This window comes from Oncorhynchus mykiss, chromosome 3 (genome assembly GCF_057628025.1).
Source record: "Oncorhynchus mykiss isolate SJ-2025 chromosome 3, ASM5762802v1, whole genome shotgun sequence".
In the NCBI taxonomy this organism is placed as follows: Eukaryota; Metazoa; Chordata; class Actinopteri; order Salmoniformes; family Salmonidae; genus Oncorhynchus; species Oncorhynchus mykiss.
This window is the reverse complement of record NC_143024.1, coordinates 92505247-92521371: the sequence shown is the minus strand read 5'-3', so window position 1 is coordinate 92521371 and position 16125 is coordinate 92505247. Positions and strand designations below refer to the sequence as shown.

The 16125-nt window shown below is 42.5% G+C and overlaps 1 protein-coding gene across 1 annotated transcript in view; it reads left to right on the top strand.

The window, feature by feature from the left end:
• The window catches only part of fhip1b (FHF complex subunit HOOK interacting protein 1B), an 80615-nt gene extending 76382 nt beyond the window's left edge, over nt 1–4233 (top strand). Inside the window, exon 13 of the mRNA XM_090230466.1 lies at nt 1421–4233. Coding sequence (XP_090086592.1) covers nt 1421–1731 — 311 coding nt within the window. The 3' untranslated portion in view covers nt 1732–4233. The remainder of the gene's footprint in view (nt 1–1420) is intronic.
• Nucleotides 4234–16125: the final 11892 nt, after the last annotated feature.

The window sequence follows — 16125 nt, the reverse complement described above, 5'->3', positions numbered from 1 at the left end:
GGTCTGGATGGTTTGGCTGCTACTGTCTGGATGGTTCTGGTTTGGCTGCTACTGTCTGGATGGTTCTGGTTTGGCTGCTACTGTCTGGATGGTTCTGGTTCGGCTGCTACTGTCTGGATGGTTCTGGTGTGGCTGCTACTGTCTGGATGGTTCTGGTGTGGCTGCTACTGTCTGGATGGTTCTGGTTCGGCTGCTACTGTCTGGATGGTTCTGGTTTGGCTGCTACTGTCTGGGTGGTTCTGGTTCGGCTGCTACTGTCTGGATGGTTCTGGTGTGGCTGCTACTGTCTGGATGGTTTGGTGTGGCTGCTACTGTCTGGATGGTTCTGGTGTGGCTGCTACTGTCTGGATGGTTTGGTGTGGCTGCTACTGTCTGGATGGTTCTGGTGTGGCTGCTACTGTCTGGATGGTTTGGTGTGGCTGCTACTGTCTGGATGGTTTGGTGTGGCTGCTACTGTCTGGATGGTTTGGTGTGGCTGCTACTGTCTGGATGGTTTGGTGTGGCTGCTACTGTCTGGATGGTTTGGTGTGGCTGCTACTCTCTGGATGGTTCTGGTGTGGCTGCTACTGTCTGAATAGTTCTGGTTTGGCTGCAGCAGTCAGCCAGGCTGGTGCAGTTGGTCATCTGACACTGGTTATTACATCATCACTGTCTCTAGTGAACCAGTCTGGAACTGTGTTCTGGCCACATGAACAATCACACACAGACATGGGCACCTAATATGTACCCATGTCTATATATGCACGTTTTAGAGTTTTAAACTGACATAACGGACCTGTTTTAAACTGACATAATGGACCTGTTTTAAACTGACATAACGGACCTGTTTTAAACGGACATAACGGACCTGTTTTCAACTGACATAACGGACCTGTTTTCAACTGACATAACGGACCTGTTTTCAACTGACATAACGGACCTGTTTTCAACTGACATAACGGACCTGTTTTCAACTGACATAACGGACCTGTTTTCAACTGACATAACGGACCTGTTTTCAACTGACATAACGGACCTGTTTTCAACTGACATAACGGACCTGTTTTCAACTGACATAACGGACCTGTTTTCAACTGACATAACGGACCTGTTTTCAACTGACATAACGGACCTGTTTTCAACTGACATAACGGACCTGTTTTCAACTGACATAACGGACCTGTTTTCAACTGACATAACGGACCTGTTTTCAACTGACATAACGGACCTGTTTTCAACTGACATAACGGACCTGTTTTCAACTGACATAACGGACCTGTTTTCAACTGACATAACGGACCTGTTTTCAACTGACATAACGGACCTGTTTTCAACTGACATAACGGACCTGTTTTAAATGGGCCACCTGTCCTGTCTGTCTGTTGTCAGTCTGTTTTATCTTAACCACTTGCTATGCTGTGTGTTGCTGTCTCCTTTTCAGTGAAGAGCCGGAAACCTTCGCTAGGCGACCTGATCATGAGACACACCAACAGCCCCACGCGGGCACGCCACGCCGCCCAACTTGCCCTGGCCCACGTACGAGACGGCGGCCAATCGCTGCACAGTGCCCTGTTCCGGGGAGGGACTGGGGGAGGGGCGTCGGGGCTGGAGAAACAGGTGGAGGCTCTGAGGGTGAAGAACGCCGTCTACTGCGCCGTCATCTTCTCTGAGTTCCTCAAGGAGCTGGCCGCTCTGGCCCAGGAGCACGCCGTCTCCATGCCCTTCCTCCAGAGCCACGACACCGAGGAGTGATGCTGTCAGTCTCCGTGCCCTTCCTGAGGAGTGATGCTCCCAATTCTGCGTCCCAATTCTACACCATCCTCCCAATGTGTGGTCTTGCAGACTCCCCATCATGATTGAAAAGCATTGGCTGAAGGCATTTCTTTCCCTACCATTTTAAATCTATGATGGAATGTGATCTGGGGAATGTCTGGACCCCCCATGTCCACAAAACATCTCAGATTATCATCCGTTTTAAACTTTTAAATCACATGGACAGGTCCTAGACGGGCACCCCTCCTCGGAGACACTTTGTGGACGTGGGTTCTTTCCTCGGTCCAGCTACCGTTTACCCCCCTTCCCTCCTGCAGGGGGCAGAGCGGAGCACTGACAGGGCTGAGCGCTGCAGGGAAGAGACGAGGGAGAGGGGGGGCGACAAGGTTAATTCGGACAATGAGAAATCGAAGAAGGGAATTGCTGTATGCGAAAGAGTATTAGGGGAGAGACTACAAAACTCTTCTGTTATGAGACTGTGCATATCATGTAAATATTGTTTATGTGGATATATACTATGAACACTAACTCTCAGTACATGTAGATTTTAGAGGGTGGTCTGTAGTGTACATGGGTACGTGGTGCTGAGTCAGCTCTTTCCACTCTCCTCTCTTTAGTAAATTATGCTCATTGGACATTGTACCAGCTTAAAAATGAGAACAAGGTTAAAGCTTCCGTCTTTTAGGAGATTAGGCAACAACAAAAAATGCCCCCCCGACTTTCATTTCGCTGTTCGGGTACAGAGCATCTCAAGAAGACACATCTTTTGTTTTGTGTTTTGAAACGCATCGCCTCAGCGTTGGAGATTTAACAAGAAGGGAGGAATGGGAGAGGAGGGGTCTGGGAAAGGGAAGGAAACCAGAGGACAGAGATCCTCTGGATCTGTCCTGGAAAACGTGCTGGACAGAGATCCTCTGTAACTGTCCTGGAAGACGTGCTGGACAGAGATCCTCTGTAACTGTCCTGGAAGACGTGCTGGACAGAGATCCTCTGTAACTGTCCTGGAAGACGTGCTGGACAAACGTGTTCATGTTTTATCATTCATATTTTAAATTGAATTGTATTATTTATTTTCTAAATGAAACCTTTTTAAGACATATCAATGCCATGTGGGAGTGGCAAAATCTCAACGTGTGTGTGTGTGGTGCATGTATTAGAATGTCTCCCTTCTCAGAGGAACACTATCCAGTCAGTTGTCAGGCCTGCACCTGGTGTTGCCATGGCAAAGGTGTGTTTGTGTTCTGGTGTTGCCATGGGAAAGGTGTGTTTCTGTTCGGGTGTTGCCATGGGAAAGGTGTGTTTCTGTTCTGGTGTTGCCATGGGAAAGGTGTGTTTCTGTTCGGGTGTTGCCATGGGAAAGGTGTGTTTTTGTTCTGGTGTTGCCATGGGAAAGGTGTGTTTCTGTTCTGGTGTTGCCATGGGAAAGGTGTGTTTCTGTTCTGGTGTTGCCATGGGAAAGGTGTGTTTCTGTTCTGGTGTTGCCATGGGAAAGGTGTGTTTTTGTTCTGGTGTTGCCATGGGAAAGGTGTGTTTTTGTTCTGGTGTTGCCATGGGAAAGGTGTGTTTCTGTTTTGGTGTTGCCATGGGAAAGGTGTGTTTCTGTTCTGGTGTTGCCATGGGAAAGGTGTGTTTCTGTTCTGGTGTTGCCATGGGAATGGTGTGTTTTTGTTCTGGTGTTGCCATGGGAAAGGTATGTTTCTGTTCTGGTGTTGCCATGGGAAAGGTATGTTTCTGTTCTGGTGTTGCCATGGGAAAGGTATGTTTCTGTTCTGGTGTTGCCAATGGAAAGGTGTGTTTCTGTTCTGGTGTTGCCATGGGAAAGGTATGTTTCTGTTCTGGTGTTGCCAATGGAAAGGTGTGTTTCTGTTCTGGTGTTGCCATGGGAAAGGTGTATTTCTGTTCTGGTGTTGCCATGGGAAAGGTGTGTTTCTGTTCTGGTGTTGCCATGGGAAAGGTGTGTTTCTGTTCTGGTGTTGCCATGGGAAAGGTGTGTTTCTGTTCTGGTGTTGCCATGGGAAAGGTGTGTTTCTGTTCTGGTGTTGCCATGGGAAAGGTGTGTTTCTGTTCTGGTGTTGCCATGGGAAAGGTGTGTTTCTGTTCTGGTGTTGCCATGGGAAAGGTGTGTTTCTGTTCTGGTGTTGCCATGGGAAAGGTATGTTTCTGTTCTGGTGTTGCCATGGGAAAGGTGTGTTTCTGTTCTGGTGTTGCCATGGGAAAGGTGTGTTTCTGTTCTGGTGTTGCCATGGGAAAGGCGTGTTTCTGTTCTGGTGTTGCCATGGGAAAGGTGTGTTTCTGTTCTGGTGTTGCCATGGGAAAGGTGTGTTTCTGTTCTGGTGTTGCCATGGGAAAGATGTCTCTGCTCAGAAGGCTTAAAGTTGTGTTGTGGGACTGAGGTAGGAAAGGCTAGTCAGAGCACTATAATAGGCAGAAGGATCAATGAGTTAGCCAGCTAACTTCAATAAACAACCAGAAATAACTAGAGATTTTTTTCCTCATTGAAGACGTGCTCTGAAATTTAGGTGACTACCAAATATTTCTTAAAACTCCTACTCTGGGCTGGATGTGTCATTGTGTACTGCTGACATGCAGAATTACTATTTTACCTCAATTAGTCACAGAAAGCGACTGTTTTTATGGAATTATTTTATTTAGCCTTCATTTAACTAGGCAAGTCAGTTAAGAACAAATTCTTATTTACAATGGTGGCCTACCAAAAGGCGAAAGGCCTCCAGCGTGGATGGGGGATTAAAAATATAGGACGAAACACACATCACGACTAGAGACACAACTCAACACTCGATAAAGAGAGACCTAAGACAACAACAGGGCATGGCAGCAACACATCACAACGTGGTAGCAGCACAACATGGAAAAACAATATTGGGCACAGACACAAAGGCAAGAAGGTAGAGACAACAATATATCACGTGAAGCAGCCACAACTGTCAGTAAGAGTGTCCATGATGGAGTCTTTGAATGAAGAGATGGAGATCAACCTGTCAGTAAGAGTGTCCATGATGGAGTCTTTGAATGAAGAGATGGAGATAAAACTGTCAGTAAGAGTGTCCATGATGGAGTCTTTGAATGAAGAGATGGAGATCAAACTGTCAGTAAGAGTGTCCATGATGGAGTCTTTGAATGAAGAGATGGAGATAAAACTGTCAGTAAGAGTGTCCATGATGGAGTCTTTGAATGAAGAGATGGAGATCAAACTGTCAGTAAGTGTCCATGATGGAGTCTTTGAATGAAGAGATGGAGATCAACCTGTCAGTAAGAGTGTCCATGATGGAGTCTTTGAATGAAGAGATGGAGATAAACCTGTCAGTAAGAGTGTCCATGATGGAGTCTTTGAATGAAGAGATGGAGATAAAACTGTCAGTAAGAGTGTCCATGATGGAGTCTTTGAATGAAGAGATGGAGATAAACCTGTCAGTAAGAGTGTCCATGATGGAGTCTTTGAATGAAGAGATGGAGATAAAACTGTCAGTAAGAGTGTCCATGATGGAGTCTTTGAATGAAGAGATGGAGATAAAACTGTCAGTAAGAGTGTCCATGATGGAGTCTTTGAATGAAGAGATGGAGATAAAACTGTCAGTAAGAGTGTCCATGATGGAGTCTTTGAATGAAGAGATGGAGATCAAACTGTCCAGTTTGAGTGTTTTTTGCAGCTCGTTCCAGTCGCTATTTGCAGCGAACTGAAAAGAGGAGCGACCCAGGGATATAAATATATAAATAAGCGTCAACCAGTGGGTCTTGAGACGGGTATACAGAGATGACCAGTTTACAGAGGAGTATAGAGTGCAGTGATGTGTCCTATAAGGAGCATTGGTGGCAAATCTGATGACCGAATGGTAAAGAACATCTAGCCACCCGAGAACACCCTTACCTGCCGATCTATAAATTACATCTCCGTAATCTAGCATGGGTAGGATGGTCATCTGAATCAGGGTTAGTTTGGCAGCCGAGGTGAAAGAGGAGTGATTGTGATAGAGGAAACCAAGTCTAGATTTAACTTTAGCCTGCAGCTTTGTTATGTGCTGAGAGAAGGACAGTGTACCGTCTAGCCATACTCCCAAGTACTGGTATGAGGTGACTACCTCAAGCTCTAAACCCTCAGAGTAGTATGGAAGCTGTTCTGTGCCGTTTTCCCCCATGTGGACCAGCCAGCCCCCTAGCAATTAGAGCCAGGAGTTTTTGCTTGTTGAATCCATGTCAAGCTTTTCTTTCTTTCAAAAAAATAAAATAATTTGTGAACGTTATTTCAGCAAATTTAGCTGGCTTACTCAATGATCCTGCTTTATAGTATGCTCTCACAGTAGTCTGAGAGAGACTGGGAGAAAACCGTGCTTGTTGGATTCAACCTCCCTTCTTTCTGAACTCTGTTGGGGTAGATGGTTTGCCTCAGGACAGGAGATGTTGGTTTAATGTGACTACGGTTTATCACAGTCACTTCTTGTTTGCGTGAACTAATCGGATATTCCCGTCCATCAAAATCTGTTGTTGTGTGCGTGAGACACACTCAAGTCTAAAATAACCAACCAGTTTTGTCTCTTAAAACCCTGAGAGAAATAGTCCCCATCCCCAGGAATAAAGAACACTAGACCCAACAAGCACTGATAACCTTGGATCTAGCCTGTATTAAACCCTGATACTAAACTTTGCATATTAATTCATAAACAGAGATAATATACGGAGATAATATATAGAGATAATAACTCATTACTTTTTGTCTCTGAGATACTTAAGTAAAGAAGGAAGGGAAACCTAGTGTGTAGGAACTTTGACCTCGTCTGTTGCAGTGGATCACATATTTCAGGGTACCCCAACTAATGGCCCGGTTCTATTTGTCCTCCCTCCCTCCCCCAAGTTTTCAGAGCAAAATGTTTTTATAAAAACACAACGACCCCCCCCCCCCCCCCGGCCATCCACTCCAAGAAATAATCGTCCCCCGACTGAATCTGGTTGATGGTCCCTGACATATTTATTATAAACGTTGACCGTGTCAGTGTTGCAGTAGATCACATATTTATTAGTATGTGTCCTGTTGAGCGTTGAGAAGATAGCGAGCTGTTTTGCCAAGACACTTTAATCACTTTAATTTCAGTTTTTATTTAAAAAAAAACTGTTGCAGTTGTTTTAAGCGTGTGTGTGTGTGTGTGTGTGTGTGTGTACGTACGTGAAAGTCCATCTCTAACCCAGCCTCTATTGTCATTGGCTTTACACATACTTTCCATACTCATCCCTGGTCGATGAGTGAAACGACAATGTTTTTGCCGTTGTGTTAGGAAATCTATATCGGAACTGAAATGGACATGCCAAATGAATAACATATATATTCTTCAAGTCACCCCTCACAGCGTTCAGCCACGTCCAGTGTCTCTAGGAAGACCTACACGGGTCAGATATTTGCCCCTGAGATGTCTGGGATATCCCAGGCTCCCCTTTAATTTGACCTTTTTTTTTTTTTTTCTCTCTTTCTTTCTTTCTTCTCATTGTGCAACTTCACTTCTGACTGTTAATTTAAAAAATAAAAATGTTATACACATGTTCTTGATTTGTCACAAAAGGCAGTTGTAAAGCAGGTCCCATTTTACAACACTTCTCCCAATTAACGTTGTAATGATTCATTTAATCAGTCCATTCATCTTTGTCTGATTGATTGTTTTTATGCAGAACATTAATCAGTTTTTACATGAAGACTCACTTGTATGAAGGAAGGGGGGGGGGGGGGGGGAAGCTGTTATTTTTTAAAAGTTGTAACAGTTGGACTATTGTGTTGAAACAACCAATCCAATCCACAAGCCATGCAAATCTACCATAAGCAATCATACGTTATGAAATGCAAAGTAGGTATACGGATACATATACAAACACTAAACTATCTTCAGTTGATTTGATTGATTGACTGACTGGTGGATGGACTGACTGATTGGTGGATTGACTGACTGACTGACTGATTGTTGGATTGACTGACTGACTAATTGGTGGATTGACTGACTGACTGATTGGTGGATTGACTGACTGACTGACTGATTGTTGGATTGACTGACTGACTAATTGGTGGATTGACTGACTGACTGATTGGTGGATTGACTGATTGGTGGATTGACTGACTGACTGATTGGTGGATTGACTGACTGACTGATTGGTGGATGGACTGACTGACTGATTGGTGGATGGACTGACTGACTGATTGGTGGATGGACTGACTGACTGATTGGTGGATGGACTGACTGACTGAGGGGTACAGTCAATGGCTGGATCTGGCGGGGTTACCATGGTAAACTTTTACAAATGAAAACGCTAAGACATTCAAGCAACCGTTTCAAATTGTATTGATTGTTTGATGTTTTGTGAGTGTGTTCAACTCTTCACGTGCGCGCGTGTGAGAGAGAGAGAGAGAGAGGGGCAGAAGTCGTCTTCCTCAGCAGTCGTCTTCCTCAGCACCTCTTTCCCCCCTTTACAGCCATCTCTCTGGAACTGACAGCCAAATAATTGTTTTGCCACTCCGTATGTCTCTCCCAGCGTCCAGCTTTTAATAAGATCTCCAATATTATTAGTTCCTGGTATGTTAACTGTTCGTCATGTTTACACCATGTGGCAGCTGTTCCATCTCTGTGACATCATGAACTGATCATGTAATCAATAATCATATGATGTTTAAGGAGTTCTGGTTGTCGTGTTTTCATTTTGATGTAAAGGGATATTGCGAGATTTTGGGGGGGGCAATTGGGCCCTTTATCAACCTTTATCAACATACCCAGAGTCAGAAGCATGTAAATACCATTTTAATGAAATGACTTCTTAACTTCCTTCGTGCTGAATGCAGAGACATGAAAATGTTATCCGTTATCTCATCTGACTCTGAGGAAGTAGAGAAAATGAATTGACAAAAATCTCGCTTTATCACTTTTTACATTTTTACGTTATGTCATCTCTTCTTTCCTACTTTTGTTTCTGCGTTGTGAAACGAAGGATAGACTTGCCCAGAGATGTTATTATGTCTCCTGGAATCTATGCAAACAGGCTTCGATTGAAACGGGAGGTGGACTGAGTCTCGTCTCTAAATCATGTAGAAACCAACCAAATGGGTCTTTATAAATACGGACGCCTATGAATTAATCGACTGGATTGAATGAATTACACGCAAAATGAAGAATGTTGTAATAAATATTTTTATAATTAAAAGTTTAAAAATAAAATATAAAAGGGCATGTTTTTTTTTAATTGTTTTAAAAATTAATTTATAAATGTTTGACCTGTCAATATGGATTGTGTCCAGTGTATAAGAATATTTGGAACATAAATACACAACGCAGACACGGAGGGCTAAAAGTCGATAGAGTTTTATATAGCGATCAATGGAAATAGGGGATTAATGCAGAGACATGGGAGGAATTTGTCTATATATTGAGTCTGAAATAGGATACTTTGTTATTTGGCCACTGGCTCAGTTTTATTGCAAGGAATTCTAATTGGTCAACCGCAGGCAGGCTAGGGCTGGGTTATAAAACTACACGCTGTCCCTTTGTTCTGGGGGGGGGAGAATCACAGGAGAGAATCACTGAGGACAGGGAAGGAACTGTTCGATGGAGAGAATCACAGGAGAGAATCACTGAGGACAGGGAAGGAACTATTTGATGGAGAGAATCACTGAGGACAGGGAAGGAACTGTTCGATGGAGAGAATCACTGAGGACAGGGAAGGAACTGTTTGATGGAGAGAATCACAGAAGAGAATCACTGAGGACAGGGAAGGAACTGTTTGATGGAGAGAATCACAGAAGAGAATCACTGAGGACAGGGAAGGAACTGTTTGATGGAGAGAATCACTGAGGACAGGGAAGGAACTGTTCGATGGAGAGAATCACTGAGGACAGGGAAGGAACTGTTTGATGGAGAGAATCACAGGAGAGAATCACTAAGGACAGGGAAGGAACTGTTTGATGGAGAGAATCACAGGACAGGGAAGGAACTGTTCGATGGAGAGAATCACTGAGGACAGGGAAGGAACTGTTCGATGGAGAGAATCACTGAGGACAGGGAAGGAACTGTTTGATGGAGAGAATCACAGGAGAGAATCACTAAGGACAGGGAAGGAACTGTTTGATGGAGAGAATCACTGAGGACAGGGAAGGAACTGTTCGATGGAGAGAATCACTGAGGACAGGGAAGGAACTGTTCGATGGAGAGAATCACTGAGGACAGGGAAGGAACTGTTCGATGGAGAGAATCACAGGAGAGAATCACTGAGAACAGGGAAGGAACGACCATCTACCTCTCAGCGTAACATCTATGATTTATCCTCTTTTGAATAAACCTGTTTTCCTCCCCCTGATTTGCGTTGGGCTTTGTGTTATTGAAGAATAACGTCAACTGGTAACACTGGTATTATGTTTTGGGGAGGGGGCTTTTTCTCTCCAGTTTCTTCTGAGTTTTTTCTGAGCTTCTGACACACACCACATTAAGTTTCTGTACAGATGAATGCACAGTATTGTTTGGCAAGCTGCTACCAAAATAGGTACAGTCGGTCCTCGGTCTAAAGTAGTTTTGTAGCAGCTTGCCACTTATTAAGACATTTTGCGTTTCCGGTCTTTCACTCTTCTTCTTTTAATAATCTCCTTTTAGACGAATGTGTGTCGGCACTCTTATCTCACCGCATGCCACATTCTATAGATGGCTGACTCTCAAACTCTTCCTTGTTAGCCTAGCTCCGAGCTAGAATGATTCGGAAAGTATTCAGACCCCTTGATTTTTTTCCACAATTTGTTATTAATTTACATCCTTACTAAAAAAAAAAATATTTAAAAAATGGTTTGTTTTTCCTCATCAATCTACAGACAATACCCCATAATGACAAAGTAAACAAAATGGTTTTCAGATTTGTTTTTCTAATTTATTATAAAAAATTAAATTTAACTGCAATAGTATTCAGACCCTTGACTCCGTACTTTGTTGAAGCACATTTTGCAGCGATTACAGCCCATTCTTCTCTGTAGATCTTCTCAAGTTCTGTCAGGTTGGATGGGGAGCGTTGACGCACAGCTATTTTCAGGTCTCTCCAGAGATGTTCGATCAAGTTCAAGTCCGGGCTCTGGCTGGGCCACTCAAGGACATTCAGAGACTTGTCCCAAAGCCACTCCCGTGTTGTCTTGGCTGTGTGCTTAGAGTTGTTGTCCTGTTGGAAGGTTAACCTTCACCCCAGTCTGAGGTCCTCAGCGCTCTGTTAGCAGGTTTTCATCAAGGATCATTCTGTACTTTTCTCCGTTCACCTTTCCCTAGATCCTGACTAGTCTCCCAGTCTCTGCCGCTGAAAAACATCCACACAGCGTGATACTCCCACCACCATGCTTCACCGTAGCGATGGTGCCAGGTTTCCTCCAGACGTGACGCTTGGCATTCAGGCCAAAGGGTTAAATCTTGGGAGACTAGAGTCTTTCGGTGCCTTTTGGCAAACTCCAAGCGGGCTGTCATATGCCTTTTACCGAGGAGTGGCTTTCGTCTGGCCACTCTACCATAAAGGCATGATTGGTGGAGTGCTGAAAGAGATGGTTGTCCCTTCTGGAAGGTTCTTCCATCTCCACAGAGGAACTGGAGCTCTGTCAAAGTGACCATCAGGTTTTTGGTCACCTCCCTTGTCCAAGGCCCTTACCCCCCCCCCCCAATTGCTCACTTTGGCTGGGCGGCCATCTCTGTATATTAAAATTGTTCACATCCACCTCAGTTCAGTCTGCCCAGGTCAGGTAGGTGTTTTCTACTACCATGGGACTAGGGTGGATGGGCTCTCATCACCACCACCACCACCACATGGGAACAGTCCCACGGGTGATTTATTACAGCTTTAGGTTTCTGCTACCTACAGTACCTACCCAGAAGGCAATATACATAGAGGCATCTTGGAGTGAAATATCAGTATCACTTTAAATAATTTATACATATACACTGAGTGTACAAAACATTAGGAACACCATCCTAACAATGAGTTGCACCCCCTTTTGCTCTCAGAACAGCCTCAATTCATCAGGGACATGGACTCTACAAGGTGTCAAAAGCGTTCCATAGGGATGCTGGCCAATGTTGACTCCAATGCTTCTCACAGTTGTTTCAAGTTGGCTGGATGTGTTTTGTGTGGTGGACCATTCTTGATACACAAAGGAAACTGTTGAGTGCTGTAAATCCAGCAGCATTGCCGTTCTTGACACAAACCTGTGTGCCTGGCACCTACTACCACACCCTGTTCAAAGGCACTTAAACCGTTTTTCTTGCCCAAACAAACTCTGAATGGCACACATTTAGCCTATAGTTTGTTACAGGGGTTGATGGGAAATTTTATCAAGCAATTCAGTCTCTTTACAAAGTACCAATTGGTTGGGTGCGTGTTAATGAATAACGTTCAGATTGGTTTCACACACCCTCAGGTTTAAAACAAGGAAACGCCTTTTTCACAGACTTCGTTTGCTTTGTTTATAATTGATTTGGCGCAAAACAAATTAAACGGATAAATATTTTGAGTAAGATATGATGATGAAATGCTAAGTATCCTTTTATATGCTGATGATATTATTTTGATGGCGGACACTGAACAAGACCCGCAGAACATGTTATGTGCCGTCTGTTGGTGTAAAACATGGAGACTCCTGTTCAACCAGACTAAAACACAGATAATGACTTGGTGTAAAAGAGACTCATGATCAACCAGACAAAAACACAGATAATGACTTGGAGACTCCTGATCAACCAGACTAAAACACAGATAATGACTTGGAGACTCCTGATCAACCAGACTAAAACACAGATAATGACTTGGAGACTCCTGATCAACCAGACTAAAACACAGATAATGACTTGGAGACTCCTGTTCAACCAGACTAAAACACAGATAATGACTTGGAGATTCCTGATCAACCAGACAAAAACACAGATAATGACTTAGACTCCTGATCAACCAGACAAAAACACAGATAATGACTTGGAGACTCCTGATCAACCAGACTAAAACACAGATAATGACTTGGTGTAAAAGAGACTCATGATCAACCAGACAAAAAACACAGATAATGACTTGGAGACTCCTGATCAACCAGACTAAAACACAGATAATGACTTGGAGACTCCTGATCAACCAGACTAAAACACAGATAATGACTTGGTGTAAAAGAGACTCATGATCAACCAGACTAAAACACAGATAATGACTTGGTGTAAAAGAGACTCATGATCAACCAGACTAAAACACAGATAATGACTTGGAGACTCCTGATCAACCAGACTAAAACACAGATAATGACTTGGTGTAAAAGAGACTCATGATCAACCAGACTAAAACACAGATAATGACTTGGTGTAAAAGAGACTCATGATCAACCAGACTAAAACACAGATAATGACTTGGTGTAAAAGAGACTCATGATCAACCAGACTAAAACACAGATAATGTCCTGGTGTAAAAGAGACTCATGATCAACCAGACTAAAACACAGATAATGTCTTGGTGTAAAAGAGACTCATGATCAACCAGACTAAAACACAGATGATGTCTTGGTGTAAAAGAGACTCATGATCAACCAGACTAAAACACAGATAATGTCTTGGAGACTCCTGTTCAACCAGACTAAAACACAGATAATGACTTGGAGACTCCTGATCAACCAGACAAAAACACAGATAATGACTTGGAGACTCCTGATCAACCAGACAAAAACACAGATAATGACTTGGAGACTCCTGATCAACCAGACTAAAACACAGATAATGACTTGTTGTAAAAGAGACTCATGATCAACCAGACTAAAACACAGATAATGACTTGGTGTAAAAGAGACTCATGATCAACCAGACTAAAACACAGATAATGTCTTGGTGTAAAAGAGACTCATGATCAACCAGACTAAAACACAGATGATGTCTTGGTGTAAAAGAGACTCATGATCAACCAGACTAAAACACAGATAATGTCTTGGTGTAAAAGAGACTCATGATCAACCAGACTAAAACACAGATAATGACTTGGTGTAAAAGAGACTCATGATCAACCAGACTAAAACACAGATAATGTCTTGGTGTAAAAGAGACTCATGATCAACCAGACTAAAACACAGATAATGTCTTGGTGTAAAAGAGACTCATGATCAACCAGACTAAAACACAGATAATGACTTGGTGTAAAAGAGACTCATGATCAACCAGACTAAAACACAGATAATGTCTTGGTGTAAAAGAGACTCATGATCAACCAGACTAAAACACAGATAATGTCTTGGTGTAAAAGAGACTCATGATCAACCAGACTAAAACACAGATAATGACTTGGTGTAAAAGAGACTCATGATCAACCAGACAAAAACACAGATAATGACTTGGAGACTCCTGATCAACCAGACTAAAACACAGATAATGACTTGGAGACTCCTGATCAACCAGACTAAAACACAGATAATGACTTGGAGACTCCTGTTCAACCAGACTAAAACACAGATAATGACTTGGAGACTCCTGATCAACCAGACTAAAACACAGATAATGACTTGGAGACTCCTGATCAACCAGACAAAAAACACAGATAATGACTTGGTATAAAAGAGACTCATGATCAACCAGACAAAAACACAGATAATGACTTGGTGTAAAAGAGACTCCTGATCAACCAGACTAAAACACAGATAATGACTTGGTGTAAAAGAGACTCATGATCAACCAGACTAAAACACAGATAATGACTTGGTGTAAAAGAGACTCATGATCAACCAGACTAAAACACAGATAATGTCTTGGTGTAAAAGAGACTCATGATCAACCAGACTAAAACACAGATAATGTCTTGGTGTAAAAGAGACTCATGATCAACCAGACTAAAACACAGATAATGACTTGGTGTAAAAGAGACTCATGATCAACCAGACAAAAACACAGATAATGACTTGGAGACTCCTGATCAACCAGACTAAAACACAGATAATGACTTGGAGACTCCTGATCAACCAGACTAAAACACAGATAATGACTTGGTGTAAAAGAGACTCATGATCAACCAGACTAAACACAGATAATGACTTGGAGACTCCTGATCAACCAGACTAAAACACAGATAATGACTTGGAGACTCCTGATCAACCAGACAAAAACACAGATAATGACTTGGTATAAAAGAGACTCATGATCAACCAGACAAAAACACAGATAATGACTTGGTGTAAAAGAGACTCCTGATCAACCAGACTAAAACACAGATAATGACTTGGTGTAAAAGAGACTCATGATCAACCAGACTAAAACACAGATAATGACTTGGTGTAAAAGAGACTCATGATCAACCAGACTAAAACACAGATAATGTCTTGGTGTAAAAGAGACTCATGATCAACCAGACTAAAACACAGATAATGTCTTGGTGTAAAAGAGACTCATGATCAACCAGACTAAAACACAGATAATGACTTGGTGTAAAAGAGACTCATGATCAACCAGACTAAAACACAGATAATGACTTGGAGACTCCTGATCAACCAGACTAAAACACAGATAATGACTTGGAGACTCCTGATCAACCAGACAAAAACACAGATAATGACTTGGTATAAAAGAGACTCATGATCAACCAGACAAAAACACAGATAATGACTTGGTGTAAAAGAGACTCCTGATCAACCAGACTAAAACACAGATAATGACTTGGTGTAAAAGAGACTCATGATCAACCAGACTAAAACACAGATAATGTCTTGGTGTAAAAGAGACTCATGATCAACCAGACTAAAACACAGATAATGTCTTGGTGTAAAAGAGACTCATGATCAACCAGACTAAAACACAGATAATGACTTGGTGTAAAAGAGACTCATGATCAACCAGACTAAAACACAGATAATGACTTGGAGACTCCTGATCAACCAGACTAAAACACAGATAATGACTTGGAGACTCCTGATCAACCAGACAAAAACACAGATAATGACTTGGTATAAAAGAGACTCATGATCAACCAGACAAAAACACAGATAATGACTTGGTGTAAAAGAGACTCCTGATCAACCAGACTAAAACACAGATAATGACTTGGTGTAAAAGAGACTCATGATCAACCAGACTAAAACACAGATAATGAAAACATTGAGTTTACTAGCAATTATAAATATTTGGGTATTTTGTATTGATGAACATATTACCTTTCTATATGCAACATCTGCCCTGGCCGACTCAGGAAGTAGAGCTCTTGGAATACAGAAGATAGCCCTATTTGGTAAAACACCAAGTCCATATTATGTCAAGAACAGCTCAAATAAGCAAAGAGAAACGACAGCCCATCATTAGTTTTAAGACATGAAGGTCAGTCAATACGGAACATATCAAGAACTTTTAAAGTTTCTTCAAGTGCAGT